The sequence below is a fragment of the Anopheles arabiensis genome, chromosome X (assembly GCF_016920715.1).
Source record: "Anopheles arabiensis isolate DONGOLA chromosome X, AaraD3, whole genome shotgun sequence".
Classification (NCBI taxonomy): Eukaryota; Metazoa; Arthropoda; class Insecta; order Diptera; family Culicidae; genus Anopheles; species Anopheles arabiensis.
The window spans coordinates 15,967,170-15,984,628 of NC_053519.1; the positions used below are offsets into that span (position 1 = coordinate 15,967,170).

Below are 17,459 nucleotides of genomic sequence, written 5' to 3' on the forward strand. Positions count from 1 at the left end.
TAACAATGTGTACATTCGACAGTAACTTGGAAAATCCTGTATTGTAGTACTCATAAATTAGTAATGCTTTATACCAAGCGCCACAAATTAAGATTAAACTACTGAAAAATCAAATATCCATAGGAAAAATAACGAAAACTTAATAGCTTCACTGGTTTGCTCAATAGATGGCGTTTAATAACTCATCATTATATTGCTGTCCTTTTCTTGCAATGTGATTCGCCTTGCTTCATCTAATCATGGCATATATACTTTTCTAGATTTCCCAGCAAAAATCTATAAAGCATCAGTCGTTCACCGTTTGCTAAACGAAGTCTTTTTTAGATTCCGTTTAGGTCAAAAGCTTGAGCCGTTCAGAATAGTGATAGTGGTAAAGTTGGCAAAATATCTGGAGTCAACTCCGATCCGACACCGATAAATTCGGAATCGACTCCGGAGGTAGATCCGCGCCCGGAGTCGTCCGGAGTCATCCGGAGTCATCCGGAGTCGTTCGGAGTCGGAGTCGTCCGGAGTCGGAGTCGCCTGGAGTCGTTCAGAATCACCCGGAGTTGTTTTCGACCGGAATCGTCTGGAGTCGTCCGGAGTCGTTCGGAGTCGTTCGGAATCGTCCGAAGTCGTCTGGAGTCATCCAGAATCGGCTGCAGACGGAGTCGGCCGAAGTCGGCTTTTATAGGAAGTGCCAGTGGCGGATTAAGGGTATCGGGGGCCCTAGGCGGACAGACGAGTTGAGGCCCCCTGTAAATGGAAAATTGAGGGGGGAGGGGGGGGGGTTAGCGGCAGTAAACTTGAAATGCCGTCGGGGGCCCTTACGAAAGGAAATCTCTCATCACAAGCACATTAAGCAACACGGCTCCTGTTGACTCTGACCAACTCCGATTTCGAACGACTCCGGACGACACCCGGTGACTTCGAACGACTCCGACTCTGGGCGACTCCGGACAACTCCGAACGACTCCGAACGACTCCGGACGACTCCGGGCGGATCTAGAGCTTCCAGTTTGTCGGAGTCGGAATCCGACTAATAATAGTTGGAATCGGATCGGAGTCGTGGGTGCGCTCCATACAGCACATCACTAGTTCAGAACCCTTTCAGTGGTCGTTTAGTGGATTTGTGGCACTTGGGTAAAAAAACCAATTTCAGATAGCTGGGTTTAAAATGAATTCTTACTTTTCTGATATCTCCCTATTGCTTAAATGTTTGCTGTTTTGGTAATTTTATTGAAAATAATATTCATCCTAACAATTAAAGCAATTTTCACGAACAATCAGATTTAATAATGTGTATAAGCAACCGCTACAACCATCTTCGCGTTATTGAACATTTAAAGCACATTTAACAGAAAGTAATGAATTTAAATAAGCGCCTAAAAACCGTTACTATGTTCTTCAAACGTAATAAAACATTTAAAGTATATTTGTAATCATATTTGGGATTGCCTTTTTTCAATTCTTCAATTCAATTCAAGAAATTTTCAATTTCTGATTTTCTGAGCGCTACGCAACAACTGCCAACGGCATTTGTTTCCTCGAATTTGTTGTTTTCAAAAAAGCAACCAGCGAGACGAGCTTCCCCATAAATCTCGCTAGATGGCGCTCGCGGCGCCGCCCCCTGCGCTTCGCAGGGCTGTCAGCAGTGGCTGTCAGCTGCGGCCCTGTTGTTAAAGCGCTTGTGTATTGCAAACCGGACGACCGTGCCGTGAAAACACAGAGCACCAGCACACCAAAGTGTTTTCCTACCAGTTTCTGCCCAATTGCCGGTTCCGATTCAATCAACGCAAAACAAAGCGCCAGCACGCGCCCGCTATCAATTCCCGACCATACACACATTCAACGCTACCAGACCATCGTTTCCAAGCAAGGTAAGCGGCCTCTTCTTTATTGCAGACATGTGTGCGTGTGTGTGTGTGCGTGGGTGTGTGTGTGTCGGGAAAGAATAACATCATCATTAGCTTGTTTATGTTGTGCCGCTTCCCGAACTTTCCGGCATTTTCCACGCTGCCGAAAACGTTCCGAACTGGAGCGGTGGCGTTTGTTTGGCCAATCACCATTCGTACTATCATTGCAATTAGCAGTAATGAGGCATACTCTTGGGACTTTTTAGCGTGCTGCCGATACGTCCTGCTGCCGCCCTCCTAACCTCAACCCGGCGAACAGACAGAATGTCGCACACCATCCTGCTGGTGCAGCCGGGGCAGCATCCGGAAACGCGCACCTACAGCGACTACGAGAGCGTGAACGAGTGCATGGAGGGGGTGTGCAAGATCTACGAGGAGCAGCTGAAGCGGCGCAACCCCAACACACCGACCATCACCTACGACATTAGCCAGCTTTTCGACTTTGTCGATCAGGTACGGGGCGCAATGGTGCGATTTGTGTTTAAAGAGATCTTTTCTAACTCATTTTAATTTCGCAATTTCCTCCCCCCTCAGCTAATCGATCTCAGCTGCCTCGTCTACCAGAAGTCGACCAACACCTACGCGCCCTACAACAAGGAATGGATAAAGGAGAAAATCTACGTCCTGCTGAGGCAGGCGGCCGGCACCAACGCGTAATGCAAACTCCTGTTTCTTCTATTACCCTTTCTCTACACTTTCTTTATTATTATTTTTTCTTTCTTTCGGGACGGTCATCTCCCTCTCTCCCTTTCTGGTGTCACCCCACACACACTCTTGAAGTATTGAGCCCACCCGTTGCGACCCTTTCGGTTTTGCAGCGGAAACGTTTCTTTTTTTCTTTTTGTTCCATCCCTTCTGCACCGTTTCGTTCGTTGGAGCATGTTTTAACTTGAGTATACTGTACAGAAACACATACCTACTATCACTGCGAGACCCGCGGAAGAAAGAGAGGATGGCCAAACCGTACTTAAATCTGTAGCGTGTAAGCAAATCTTGAACTATCCACGCAGGCAATCCGCAAACCCTCCCGCAGAGAGTTAACGTGTGTTTGTGTGCGTGCGTGTGTGTGCATCAACGTCAACTTCGTGTAAAATAATTAGTAAGCGCAAACATATAGAGTACGATCGACCGAGCAAATTCATGAATCTGAATAAAAATGAATATTTTTTCACTACAGCCCAGCCGCCGATGGAATGTTGTGCGTTGCATTGCGATTGAAATCGTTGGTTAAACCACGTGCTGAAGCGCAGGAGTTCCGCAAAGCAGTAATTTAGGTCCACTGTTAGTGTTGCTATTTGCAAATGATGTTACGTCTGTTCTGAAGGGTCATATCTGTTTAATGTATTTCATATTTTGCGATTGCTCTTCTGGCTGCATTGAACTGCAAGAACGGACAAATAGGTTTAGTGTTAGGTGTCGTAAAAACTATCTGTCGGTCTCAGTAGCCAAATGTAGCGTGGTGGCCTTTAATTGCTAAAAAAGCGTTTGTGATTTATTACTACAAGCTATGTACAACGCCTGTACAACGTCACTTAGGAATCATTTTAGACAGCAAATTAGATTTCCCTGTTCCTTATTCCTAATGCTAGGATTCGTTAACCGTCACTCACCGATCCATAATTGATCTTCATTGTTTAAAGTCGTTCTACTAATCGTTTGTCCAGTCTATACTAGTGATTTGCTCTTTGGAGCGCACCCACGACTCCGATCCGACTCCGGCAAAATCCGAGCCACTAGTTCCGCCCGGAGTCGGAGTCATCCAAAGTCGCCCGGAGTCGTTCGGAATCGTCCGGAGTTATCCGGAGTCCGTGTTCGGAACAAATTCCTGAGCCACGGATTCCAGAGCCAATTTTGGAGTCGATTCCGGAGCTGATTCCGGAGCCGATTCCGGAGATGACTCCGGAGCCGATTCTGGAGTTGACTTCGAATCCGGAATCGGAATCGACATGGGAATCGCAATTTGCCCCGGTAACGAAATCAGAATTGACTTCAGAATTGGAATTTGCTCCGAAATGAGAATCAGTTCTTGAATTGAAAGAAGTTTCAGAAGCGAAATCAGTCCGAGAATCTCCATGAGAATGGCTCGTTTACAACGAGGATCCAAAAGCCTATTCTTATGGAGATGCCGAAACTAATTCCGATTTCGAAGCCTATTCTGATTTCGGAGCCTATTCTGATTCCGGAGCCGTTTCCTGAACCAATTCCGGAACGCATTCCGGAGACAATTTCGATTCCGGAAACTGATTCCGGACCTACTATCCTTAATAGTTTCCAGAAAACTTCGGAGCTAGCCGGAATCGATTCCGACAAAATCTTCAATTTTCTCATCACTATACAGGTATACAGGCCTGTGTTTCGAAGGCTGGCTCCAACCCTAAACTGGACGACTCCAGACGAATCCAGACAACTCCGGACGACTCCGGATGAATCCAGCCAACTCTGGATGACTCCGGATAAATCCAGACAACTATGGACGACTGTGAACGACTCCGACTCTGAACGACTCTGAACGACTCCGGACGACTCCGATTCCGGACGACTCCGACTTCGAACGATTCCGGGTAATGCTGGACGGTTCTACCGTCCGGATTTGGTTACGAAATTATCGGAGTCGGGTCGGAGTCGAACTCCGGATTTTTGCCAACTTTACTCATCACTAGTCTAGACTTGAGTATTGTTCATTTTTACTCGACTGTCTGGGCTCCAAAGTCCAAAGAAAATATACTCGCTTACTTCAAAAGAAAGCACGCCCTACATACTAGCATTAAAATATCGACTCAGGGTAGCCCATAAATGTGTCTGTTGTGGCAATTATACTTAATTATATTATAGTATACCAAAGTATACTCCCCCGATCTGCTGGTCAGAAATAGCATCAAAATACCAACTAGGACACAAAGACTTTATGAATTATTGCGGAGGCAACAGTACAGCTCTAATAAACCATAGTTACCCACGGCTTGCAGTTTCAATCTGTCCTATGTGTAGATATGCACACAGGTGTACTAGGCAAACGCACAGTCGCAAGCGAGCCGTCGATGTCGCTTCACGCGGGAGCATCGTAACCGTAGTTGTGTATTTTAATTTTAATCGCACCATTGATACTTTTTAAAATCCTTTTTAGCACTTTTTAATCATCTTGGCGCTAGCTAATGATGGTTCAAAATAGTTTATAATAGTGCAGGCCAGTTCTTAAGTTGCTTAGGCCACAAAAGAGGCCACGCAGATTGTTGAAATAAGCAATTATTGAATAATTACCATACAATTATGGTGCTGCTTCAAAGAACAATTAGGATGTGTGGATTTTATCCGGTTGTTGATGCTTTTCCCTGTCGTATTTGATACAATAATCTCAGTTGATCAAGGCCTGCCTTTTCCACACATGGCAACTTGGCGATCGCTCGCTCCAGTCGACAGTGAAATCCTTCACCTTTGAGGCTCAAAATGCCCCTCATGCTCAAATTCACGAGCTAGTGTTTTACAATAATTGCATGTCGTTGTGTTGGTAAAAAAATAAGAAGTAATCACTCATTAAAACCTGAATCTGTTACCAGTAATTCTCGGCAAATGATAATGAGCCACCATAATGTTGACAAACAGCCAATTTGTAATTCAACACAGCCTGCTGCGTCTGCTTTCCGCCAGAGGGCGTCCGCGCTCGCTGCTGTCAAAGACCTGCTCCGTGTGTGGATGTGTGTTTGTGTGTGTGTGTGTGCAATCGTAGCAACAAAAAAAGCCGTGTGCCATCGGACCGACGGTATACCTCTTGGACCGACAAGCGGAACCAATTTCCAGTCGCGCGGGTAAATTAAAAAAAAGCAAAATCCACCCGCCTGCACAATCAACGCCATCAACGCTTTTCCACCATCAACTCACCGGTGGGCTGGACGCCGCATTTCCACATCGGCAAACGGCGGACCAAAGGTAAGAAGCGTCTTGTGAAGGTCGCTTGTTTACGTTGGTGCTGCTTTCCCGGCTCAAAGCATTCGATTGAAAAACGGTCAATTAAACGTACAATAAGCAGTAACGCGCTGTTGTTTACCATTTTAGTTGGCAATTTTTCCCTCCTAACCGCAACCCGGCGAACAGACAGAATGTCGCACACCATCCTGCTGGTGCAGCCGGGGCAGCATCCGGAAACGCGCACCTACAGCGACTACGAGAGCGTGAACGAGTGCATGGAGGGGGTGTGCAAGATCTACGAGGAGCAGCTGAAGCGGCGCAACCCCAACACACCGACCATCACCTACGACATTAGCCAGCTTTTCGACTTTGTCGATCAGGTACGGGGCGCAATGGTGCGATTTGTGTTTAAAGAGATCTTTTCTAACTCATTTTAATTTCGCAATTTCCTCCCCCCTCAGCTAATCGATCTCAGCTGCCTCGTCTACCAGAAGTCGACCAACACCTACGCGCCCTACAACAAGGAATGGATAAAGGAGAAAATCTACGTCCTGCTGAGGCAGGCGGCCGGCACCAACGCGTAACCCAACCGGTGTCGGAAGAAAGCGGCAGCACGTGTTGCGACACGAGCCGACTTTTTTTTTTTAATCTCCTTTCCCATCATTTGTACACACTTTTACACGCTGAGATTGTTTTTGGACAGCCCGAACAGCCAAAAAAAAAAAACGGTCCCAATCCAGGGACTGTGTAGGGACGAGGTCAAATATTAGCCAAAATCGGTTTGGCCATCGTGGATGCTATTTGACAGTGGCGAGCCGTTGAAAATTCATCATACCTTCAAAAATATATATTTTACTAGAGGCATACATACTTTTCCTGTAAAATTTTATTGTGATTACCGAGCCCGATTCATCATTAAAATCCTAATTAAAATTTGAATCGAAAAGGGCTCTCAGATGTCAAACCGCTATAACAAACTTTTGGCTACTTTTCAAATCGTTCTACATTACCTGACCTCGTTGCTACACAGTCGTTGGTCCCAACCATTGGTGGTGGGACTGTCGGCATGGGATGAGGGTGAGGAGGTTGAATTAAGTACGCCAAAACGACATGATCATGATAATAAAGGTGGCGCTTTATCATAAAAACCTGTGCGCGCGGTAGTTGTTAAGGGTCGCCGGCCGCCGCGTATACACAATGTGTTCAAGAAGCATACCATGTAACGGTTGAGTAATAAAACAATATTTTAACAAGCATAAGAAAGCTCGAAACGTTTTTGACGCGTAGAATTGGTCGTTGAATAGCGAGGAGGGATGGCGCTAAATTAGGGAAATAGGATTTAGCAATAAAAAAATCTCATTCTCGTCGCATATCAGCCTGCGTGATATGCGTGACAAACTTTACATTGAGATGCCTTCATGGAGCGATTCTAAAGCATTTTACTGACGAAAGGCTAATAAGTCGTGTATTAACAATACGATTCGAGAAATGTTAATCAAACCTCATTTAAACGATCGCAAGCATATAAATTGGTCCAAGCGAAAGAGTGGCGCCTTTTTTCGTTTTTAATTAAAACGAAAGATTAAAAATGGTATCTTACATACTAAACGAGCACAACTACGATATACAATTGAACAGGTTTGAGGAGTCGTATTTAAAGCTGTAACATTTAAAGCTGTACACTCTTGTTGCAGAACGGAGTGGAAGAGATGTAACATATAATGCGAATATGAAGTATAAAAAATGAAATGTATTACGTGAATTTGGAATAATTAGTCAGTCTCGTGATACAGTCGTTAGCTCGTACGACTCAATCACATGCTCGTCATGGGTTTCAAGCCTCGAATGGACTGTGCCCCCATACGTAGGGACTGATCATAAAGCTACGGGTAATTAATAAGTCACTGATAGCCAAGCCTATTACTGCTACATGAAGGCTTTGACCCGCCCGATAGTTGTTGCAACAACAAAGGAGAAAAAGTTCTAAATAATGCTAGGGAGTAAAGGCATGCTTGGGCATACGTGTTCAACCCATCTCGATTTGGTGCCAGATATGTTTTTAGATTGAAGAATACCCTGTAACCACTAGTGATGGAAAAAATGAAGTTTTTGTCGGAATCAATTCCGGCTAGCTCCTCCAAAGTTTTCTGGAATCGATTCCAGGATGGTAGATCCGGAATTAGTTTCTGGAATCGATTCCGAAATCGGCTCTGGAATCGGAACCAACTCCAGAATCGAAATCGGCTCCGGAATGCGTTCCGGAATTGGTTCCGAAATTGGTTCCGGAACAAGAATCGCACCCCGTACATAGCTATAATATTTTATTCTATTTTATGTGGTTGCAAAATAAATGGTCCCGATTGTCGCGTTCGCAACAACTGGTACTCGCAGTATTTGAGTTTGCGTAGGACACCTGTTCTGCTGCTCTTTCGGATTTGGTGATATTAAAAAGAATTTAAAAAAAACTCACGAAACGCATATTATTATTGCGCATCATTTGACGTACAAACCGAAGGGAACCGGTTAATGGATCAAAATCAAAATAAAAAAAAAAAACACGGGGGAATTACATTGCGAATGACGTATTCGGTGGAATGACATCGTCGGCTTTGGATTAGGAACACCCAGCAAGAAGAGAGGAGCCACACCACAAGGGAGATGAAACAAAAAAAAAGATGAAAAGCAAACGCAAATAGCAGAGAACATTTAGAGGAGGGGGGGGGGTGAAGGGGGAATAAAAAACGCCGCTAAGAAAGGTTAAATAAATAAAATGCAATAAATGGCAAATGATAATTGCTTCCTCCGTGTCTCTCGAAGCAAACGTATCTCGTCAGTCAATCAACAGAGTTTGTGATAGATTTTTTTAATGAAATTTATGTCTTCCTTCGATTCACACAATATTTGTTTTCTTCTTCCTGTTGCACATAACATAAGTAGGAAATATTGCGGGAGAACGGCTCGAACTTAAACAACGTTGATTGATTGGTATGTGTGTGTGTGTGTTTAAAAAATGTCGCCAAAAAACACATTCTGCGCGTCTCGAAAACGGTTCATCAGGTTAGCAAATATCAATTAGAAAATGGAGATAAATCCCTCATTTGCAACAGTGATACCAAAATAAACGAATTGTGTTTAAATCGCTAAACATAAAGGTATGGCCGGAACGCGTTCCCACCACCGGGATGCCCCGTACCGTACCCACTGTACACATTAAGGGTCGTCTCTGGTCTCGTACACACAGAGAGACAGACAGACGGACAGACTCGGAACCAACCTCACTGATGTACGCTATGCCGCGCCGGTGATTCAACCTCCACTTCATACTCGAGCTCGAGCTTGGGTTTACGGGTTTTGCGCGCCTTCGCCTTCTTGGTGGCGGACGGTGCCGCGTCCGCTACTGCCGCCGTCGCTGGTGCTTCCTCGTCGTCGGATTTCGGTGGCCGCAGCGACACCTTCGGCACATAATCCTGTAGAACAAAAAAAAAAAAGTAATGTTAATAAGAATGTTTTTTTTTATTTGCATTTATTCTGTTTTAGCCTTCAAAGTGAACGAGCAACTACAAGCACAAGTACTACATACGGCTGTTACGCCGTTGCTGTTTGATGGGCACGTAACGGGCGAACCGGAATTGCAACTTTGGTCGCCGCGTCACCATATAGTTGTGTTGCTGGAGGTGGAGGAGGTTCAAATATCCGCTTTCCGAGGGGAAGGGAACATTTCTAAACGAACGAAGCACACACACACACGCTCGCGCGGGCGCAACGTGAAGTGAGGTTGCAGTGCATGTGACACTCACGTGTACATAGAACGGGAAACGGGAAGGGAGAGGGTCGCCAGCGCGCCAGCAGATGTGCTCTAGTTATTGGCCTATGTCGGAATGACGTCTTTGGAGTGAGGTAACCCCCCAACCTCCTCTCTATGTGTGAGCATGTACTAGAGCACTTGTAAACAAACACCTGGAAAGGCTAGGCTTAGGGCGTAAAAGAATAGAGGAAACTGTTCGGGTAGCAATTCTAATGTTATGAGGCGAGAGCACACAAAACGTTTTCTTCAATTTGGAGTATATTTCAAAACGGATGAAAAGATCGTTTTAATGTCTGTCGTTGGAATTCGTTTCAACTGTACGAAGTTCCTGCACCTCCTACGGAATCCGAATCTTCAGCAAATGCCGTCCAAGATCAACGACCAAAATGAAGAATTTGTCAAGTCAGGCTTTTGCAACAATTTTAATATCTCTCGTTGGAATTCGTGTTGATAGTATGAAGTTTCTGGACATCTTAGCAAGGTCCTTGCTGAAGAACCCCATTACCGTTTATTGAATAAAACTGGTTACAAAGCTTCAAATTACTGACCAAATAAATTTGAAATCTGTTTGATGTTTGGTCCAAATAAGACAATTGATTACTTCAGGCTCCCCCGAATCTTCAACAATTGCCGTCTAAGTTCAACGATCAAAATGAAGATCTTGCTCAGTCTATCATAGAGCTTTCCATCACAACATGTTTCCTACTGGATCTGTTCCACTAGATCTAGGAAGTACGAAGCCGTTGATGTAATCTCCACCATTAAGACTTCGTGACAATGATTTCCTTTTCAATTTGGAATTGAAGTTCGTGTCAATGGTATAAAGTTCCAGGACATCCTAGAAAGATCCTAACTAATGACCCCTATTACCGTGTGAATAAAACTGATCACAAAGCTTCAAATTACTGAGCAGATTCATTTGAAATCTATTTGACACGATGGTCCAAACCAGACAGTCAGCTACTTCAGGCTCCTCCGAATCTTCAGAAATTGCCGTTTAAGTTCTACGACTAAAAATTAAGAACTTGCCAAGTCCGGCATATAGCTTTTTCAACATGTTTCCTGGTCGTTCTGTTCCACTGGATCTAGGAAGGACGCAGTCGCTGATGTAATCTTCCATCATTACGACTTCCCGCCAGTGATAACTTTACCAACCGGAGCCGTCTGATGGACAAAAAAAAAACAAACGGATAGCCATCTACACCATTGCGGAAACATGCACGAGCCTAGACACACAGATGCAGCCTAGGCATCTACCGAAAAGCCCGCACAGTCCGTCTCTAGAACGTCGCATTAGAACGACGCCAGCGATGCATCGCTGCGGTGAATGGCGGTCACGGCGAGCACACGCAAGGAAACGGTCCACTGGAGCCGAGCCGTACTGACCGAAGCTGCTATGTTGCTGCTCTTGAACTTCGCTGAAAGGCACTAATGAGCGGCGCTCCTTCTGGTGCCGCAGTCCATTTTGCGCAAGTGCGCGAACAGCTTTTCAAGGAAGTTCGGTAGCGCGCGCACACACACACCCGCACTCGGCGTGTGGTAGAAGGGAGCGAAGCAGAAAAGCCCGCAAAACCAGGTAACACCGCAAATGAGAGACAGACAGAGAAAGAGAGAGAGGGCAACCAAAACAAACAGAAAACATTGCTGCTGCGGCCGCCGAAGAGAAATATGCGGGTACGGAAAAATAAATACATAACTTGTATTTGCAGCCCATGGTCATGGCCGTCAAGGCGGCACACGCGGTGCTGTGAAGAGGCGGGTTTGCTCGGTCGCAGAAACAGCTCCCTGAAGCTATAGGGGGAGAATGCAGCTACACAAACAGTTTGTGGAAATTCTAAAACACACACACTCTTTCTCTTCATCTCCAAGGATTTTGAGGAGGCTTTGAGAAAGTTGTAGTGCCTCCAAAAACCTTCGCACTTTGAATAGAATAAAATACTTCGGGCATAGTTTTGTGGCAATCACTTCTAAGATATGTTTGGAGCCTGCCATTACAGTCTCTGTTATAACGCCACGGTTAACCTTCCCTTGCCGTTATTAGCAGTAAAGTAAAGTAACGTGCAATTAATCCCATCGCGCGACAAGATGACGCTTTAGCTGTGAACGTGTTTCCCAGTGGTTCGCCCCCGCTGCATCAGTTCCGATCTGTAATCTTAATTTTATTGCTATTACTCACAAGGGTACTCACTACCCCCACACCCACCTCTATAGCCACCGCGCGGGTTTGGGTCGGTCGGTTGGTTGGTTGGTGGGATGCTGCAAACACAAACACGCGAGCGACGGCTGTTTTATCACGGGCAACTCTCTGTATTTTTTTGTTTTGTTTTGCGTACCTTTTTTAATTCGCTTAACACACACACACACATACACACTCACAAGTTCAAGGGAAAAAAAAACCAGTCACGCCTCGCTGAAGGTGCGAAGGGACGCGTGGGGCCGGCAGTGGGACGAGAGAGGCAACAGCATTTACACAGGGAGGACACACGGATTAACGCGAACGCGCAAAAAAACGCGACACACTTGCGGAATGGATAAGGGGATAACAGGGGATAAAGGGGAAGTATTTCGCGCGCGCAAGATCGTTCTCGCTAAGCAGCAGGCACTGCTACTACTACTACTACCACCGCCCGGCGAGCCCTAAAGGGCGAGCCTTTTGTTTAGAATTATTATTTTTATAATTTTTGCATCCAAAAAATCACATACGCAAAAAAAACATAAAACACACTCAAATATTGCACAGCACGAGATCGAGCGCGCGCGATCGCGAGACAACACACGAGGAAGCGCGGCTGCGAAAGAAGTGACCGCCGGACACGGGTTGCGTGGTGCGACTGCGACAACGATGCCGCGCGTTTGCCCCAGCCTGCTGCTGCTGCTGCTGCCGGTGGCTGTGGTTGTGATTTACCTGTTGCGCTTTTGCCCACCGTTGCGTTACCGCATGGAAGGTCTTGCGGGGGGGTGTTGTTCCATGCCGGCGGCAGCGAAACATGACGAACGAGAATTGGCCCTTACCGGGTGCGGTTTTGCACTGCACCCGAGCGAGCAAGGAAGGGACGATACCCCCTGCGGCTAGAATAGAATCAGTTGCAGCTGCAACTTGTGCTCTGTGTGTGTGTGTGTGTGTGTGTGTGTGTGATTGCATTACGTTCAAGATGCGTCTCGGGGTACGGAGGGATTGCGGACAGTTATGTCGTCGACAGAGGGAGTTGATTTCTGGCCCCCACAAGTGCAACGCCGTTTTGGCCACTAAAAGGCGTCTGCTGTTCGCAATACGACAGGGTTTTGCCGCTGCCAAACGAACTATTAACAATGATGTGACCAGTGCTGCAAAATGTCACTGTCAATGTCATAACAAAATCCATGTCAGCGTCACGTACTCAATTGTGCTAATCAGAAGTGATACTCAAAACGGTTGGTGTGATCCATGCATGCTTCGTGACATTTTTGCGACCATCGCGTGGTCAGTCATTATATCATGACTTTTTTTTACTGTGATCAGTTCTGCAAAATCCCACTGACAAATTCTGGGAACAAAATAATGTCAGGATGTCGAGCTCTACAGTGATGATCAGAGGTGAGACTCAAACAGTTGTTGCAACCATCACATGCTTGATGACATTGAATGCAACCAACTCTTGGTCAGTCACTTGGTCGTGACATTTTCGGTCGATGATCATCACGATAGTCATGGGAGATATACGGTGCTGACGAGTGGTTCCAAGCAACAAAATGAGCATGTTTTCTCGCTCTATTTGACCCGACAAAACAATCAAAGCAGACAGAGCGAGAAAGAATGCTCATTTTGATGCTTGGGACCACACGCCAAGTATATTCCAAGAGTGTCGTGATTATCACCGACAGAAAATGTCGTGACCAAGTGAGTGACCAAGAGTTGGATGCTGAACAAAATGTCACCAGACATGTGATTGACCCACCAACTGTTTGAGTCTCGTCACTGATCATCACACTTGTGTACGTGAGCTGATTTGAGCTTCGTTTCAGTCATGAGTGTTGGTGACTAAAACAATTGGCATTTGGCAGCACTGTTCACAGCCAGAAAAAAGTCATGATTATACTTGCGCCGGTATTAAGCTCAGTTTTTCCGTCTGAGTATCTCGTTGGAATCAAGCATTCGCATGTGACACACAGTGAATGGGGAAGAAAACACGACCGTTTTTTTTTTTTGCCTTCGCTCCCGCATCAAACAGCTTTAAACAGCCATGAAAAGTTGGCTGGCGTAAATCGATTAGCGCGCCACGAGCTAATTTCTTACACCTCTACCGACACATACACACACACATTGAAAGAATTGCGATCAGTTCCGGAGGATAAATATACTGCACCGGGTCAAATTAATGAAGCGCTCAAGATTTGATTTGTGTTTGGTTTTTTGTTTCGTTTCTTTTTTTGTCTCCTTCTTCTTCTTCTTCTATTTGGCGTAAACGTCCTACGCGGACATCATATGCCGGCCTCTATACAGGCACTTTCGAGGCTTTATTCAGTACCATGCAGCCGGATAATAGTCAGCCCTTTGCTACGGGGGGTCCCCATTCAGGGGCTTGAACCCATGGCGGGCATGTTATTGGGTCGTTCGAGTTGACGGCTGTACCACGGCCCCTTTAATGCCCCTTTTTTGTCCCCATATATCTTCAATTTAAACAGCCGATCGGGGAGAATGATTCGTAATTCTAACGAGCTACAATTAAGCTTGCTGCTTTAGATCAATCTGCTTCACTCGTCTGCATGCGTGTAAAGAAAGCAGTTCAAAGCTGTTCATTTGTTCAAAAAAAGCATACTCAGTTGTATGTAAAAAAAGAAGTAGAGATGAAATAAAACCGTATGATAAGAGCCGGAGCCGGAATGAGCGAGAACGGTGGCACCTGATTTAAAAATTTGGCAAAAATACTTTATGATATTTCTTATTTGAATAACTGCTTTGTCTTAAGTGCAACATATTGTTACGTTTCAATTTGAAATTTCTTGCAGAGCTCGTCCGGTTAACTTCTCGAATCCACACATTTTTCCTCGCAACTGTTTTGAAATTCTTTCCACCGGTGCCATCCGCATCAAAATACTATGGAAACCCACATAGCTGATCCGTTTAATCCGTTCTAGCGACTCACGCGTTATGCGAGAGGTTCTTTTCCATATGATTTGCATGAAAAGTAAGCGAATTGGTTCCAGGACCGCTAATGTGCTGATTGTTATCCCTTTCTAGGGCATTTACCCTTTTTAACCATTTTTAGGGCGTATACGGACCATTGTTGTCATTATTAGTATCTAGAAAATATGTGTACTATTGTTGTCGTTATTCAAAAAGTGGTCGTTGCTTTAAGGTTTTCTTTAATATTTCCCAAATGCATCGTTGTTAGAACGATGTACGATTTTGGTTTGTGTCTACGAAGGTTAGCCCCCAGTTAGCGAACAATATTCGCTTACTGAAGGGACCTTTCGATGGATTGATTGTTTTATCATTGGCGCTGACTTGAACGAACATATTACAGTTTTTTTTTTCATTTATGTTGATATACATTAAAGATGATATATATTATAAATTAAAGCGTTATGGCGTAGAGTAATAACACACGTAGGCAAAAGAGCCAACATGTGTGGGAAAAATGAACATTTGTGATGAATTTCCCTACATGAGACTCCACATGATGTTTCATGTTTCGACGTTTAAGTGTTTTTAAACTGCGAATCACTCCAGTTAGCGAAATTCCAGTTGAAAAGCACTCCAGTTAGCGGTCATCAACTGTATCAAAGCTCTTATTTACCTGAGCGATAATTAAAATCAAACTAATCCTGAATGTTTATCGACCATGAACTTGATTTCCTATCCGCACCAAAAAATGCACCAGAAACACAAATGATTCTACTCATTATGCGCGATTTTGCTCGTTATGATTTTGCGTTTTGATTTTTCTAAAAAAAACTCGTTATAAGGAGGTCCACTGCAGTAGTAAACTACCATCGACAACTCGTACACCTTAATGCCAAACCCTTTCAAGATATTTCAAACTTTCCAGATAGCATTGTGTATGATGTGGGCTGGGAATGGTCCTGTATCAACGAGCTGGTATCTTCTTTCAGGAATAAGCTTGCTGTTTATTTTGCGCTCAGGGCTTTTGTTGACTGAGACACAATTTTAAACATCTTTTTTTTTTACTAATAATATTTGCTTGATATAACTTATTGATTGATATAACTGTAGTACTTGTAGTACAGCTCGAGCTCCTCTATCTCTCTTTAAATAATCGAGCAGCTGTACCAGCTGTGTGTCTACTGGGTTTTCGATTGAATCGGACGAAGCGTTCTTCGCTCCACTTCCACGACACAAACGAAACGAAGAACGAAAGAGTAATGGCATTAAAGCAGGAAAGCGGATTAAACTTACCTCCATGTCCGAATCGTCCTCCGATTCGAAATCACTGTCCACCTCGACCCGTTCCCGCACGCCCGACACGCTGTCCGCGTCCGAATCGTCATCGTCGTCCTCCGTGTCGTCCTCCACGAACGCGTCCGCCGACTCGAGCTCGCGCCGCAAGCTTTCGCTCACATTCATCACCTTCGCCCGCTCCCGCTCCTCCTCCTCCTCCTCTTCCTCCTCTTCCTCCTCCTCATTCTCCATCTCCTCGTCTTCTTCCACCTCCTCCTCGTCGAGGGCCCGGTCGAACGCCTGCTGCGGGAAGTTGTAGATGTCCTCGTACATGCCCATCTTCAGCCGCTCCATCAGCTCCTTCTGGATCGCGTTGTCGATGCGGGCCGCCACCAACGCCTTCTCCTCCCGGCGGCGCTCCCGCCGCTCGACCTTCGTCGCGAGCGGCACCAGCATCTTCTGCCGGCGCAGCTTCAGCTTCCGCATCCGGATCAGGTACTGCGTGATCTTGACGAACCGCTGCTTGCACTTGGTCTGCACCCACCGGTCCCAGAACACCAGGTTCTCCTTGATCTGGTACACCGCCTTGTCGAAGTTGCGGGACAGCTTCACCTTCTCCCAGTGCTTGGCCGGGAACGCATTCCGCTCCGCCGTCTTCATGTACAGGTAGATGATGCCCTTCTCCTCGCGCACCGTCGCGTACTGGCTGTTGGCGATCGGGCAGGCCCGCCGCGAACAGAACCCGGTCAGGCTGTACTCATTGCGGCAGAAGTTTTGCGTCTGCGTCTTCACCTGGAACGAGCAGAACTGTCTGCTGATGATGCTCCAGGTTATCTGCCCATGGTGTAAGCGAAGAAAAAAGAAAAGGTGTTAGATGGCACGCATCGTGTTTACGAGGGGCGCTCTCTCGTGCAAAGCTGCAACTTACATCGTCCTGCTGCATGTTGCCGGTTGATTGGCGAGGTTAGTAGCTCTGCACGCTCCACGCTCCGGTTGACACGCTGGCGACGAAGGGCTGAACACGCGCGTGCTACACTTTTGGGTTGATTGGCAGCAGCCCTAGACAAAAAAACAGCACCCACAACAGCAAGCAGCTTGCTTCGGTCGGATCTCTTGCCTTGTGCGGGCGATGTTTACACCTCGACCATGCGGTTACCGGTCGCGACAACTGGGCAGAAACGTCAAACTTACGCTCGACATCCAGTGCTGCCAGCGCTGACGTTTGTCAACGCGCACAGTGGGCGATCCCGCTGCCCGCCACACCGAAAAACCACCGTAACGGTGAAACAAATTGACAGATGCAATGTAGCGCATGGTAACGCTCCATTTTTCGGTCCACCACCATCGGCGAGCATTTCGCCCGGCGAAATTGGTGCTAGTATGCTTCTGCAATGCAAAACAGCAGTTTAACACAAATTAAACTTAATTATTCCTGATAGCCTCATCAAAACTGAGGAAAACTAAACTCACCTTTTGT

The 17,459-nt window shown here is 45.9% G+C and overlaps 2 protein-coding genes across 5 annotated transcripts; one reads left to right on the forward strand and one right to left on the reverse strand.

Annotated features, from left to right (window-relative positions):
• The first annotated feature begins 1,632 nt into the window (after positions 1-1,632).
• LOC120906063 (enhancer of rudimentary homolog) lies at positions 1,633-7,069 on the forward strand. Of its 4 annotated transcripts, XR_005740008.1 has the most exons (5): positions 1,633-1,859; positions 2,102-2,348; positions 2,430-2,548; positions 2,676-2,994; positions 3,073-4,089. XR_005740008.1 is itself a non-coding variant. In XM_040317466.1 (4 exons), exons 2-4 carry the CDS (start codon positions 2,160-2,162, stop codon positions 2,872-2,874), a joined length of 507 nt encoding a protein of 168 aa, XP_040173400.1. In that variant the 5' UTR covers positions 1,633-1,859; positions 2,102-2,159; the 3' UTR covers positions 2,875-3,071. The 4 variants fall into 4 exon arrangements, 3 of the variants coding, with proteins under 3 accessions (XP_040173400.1, XP_040173401.1, XP_040173402.1); XM_040317466.1 differs by lacking the exon at positions 3,073-4,089 and having other exon boundaries at positions 2,676-3,071; XM_040317467.1 differs by lacking the exons at positions 2,676-2,994; positions 3,073-4,089 and adding an exon at positions 6,373-7,069 and having other exon boundaries at positions 1,635-1,859; positions 2,430-2,542.
• A 1,576-nt stretch (positions 7,070-8,645) lies between these two features.
• On the reverse strand, positions 8,646-17,177 carry LOC120906061 (protein MAK16 homolog). Its single transcript, XM_040317465.1, has 3 exons — positions 16,911-17,177; positions 16,001-16,816; positions 8,646-9,265 (listed from the first exon to the last, which is right to left on the reverse strand). The coding sequence occupies exons 1-3, from the start codon at positions 16,923-16,925 to the stop codon at positions 9,074-9,076; spliced, it is 1,023 nt and encodes a 340-aa protein (XP_040173399.1). The 5' UTR covers positions 16,926-17,177; the 3' UTR covers positions 8,646-9,073.
• Between the last annotated feature and the right edge of the window lie 282 nt (positions 17,178-17,459).

Excerpts from the sequence above, each read along its gene's own strand:
- LOC120906061 (XM_040317465.1), bottom strand. Across the intron at positions 9,266-16,000 it reads AGGACGATTCGGACATGGAG|GATTATGTGCCGAAGGTGTC; the intron begins GTAAGTTTAATC and ends TTTGTTCTACAG.
- LOC120906063 (XM_040317466.1), top strand. The coding sequence starts at position 2,160 with ATGTCGCACACCATCCTGCTGGTGCAGCCGGGGCAGCATCCGGAAACG. Across the intron at positions 2,349-2,429 it reads TTTTCGACTTTGTCGATCAG|CTAATCGATCTCAGCTGCCT; the intron begins GTACGGGGCGCA and ends CTCCCCCCTCAG. Across the intron at positions 2,549-2,675 it reads CAGGCGGCCGGCACCAACGC|TATTGAGCCCACCCGTTGCG; the intron begins GTAATGCAAACT and ends ACACTCTTGAAG.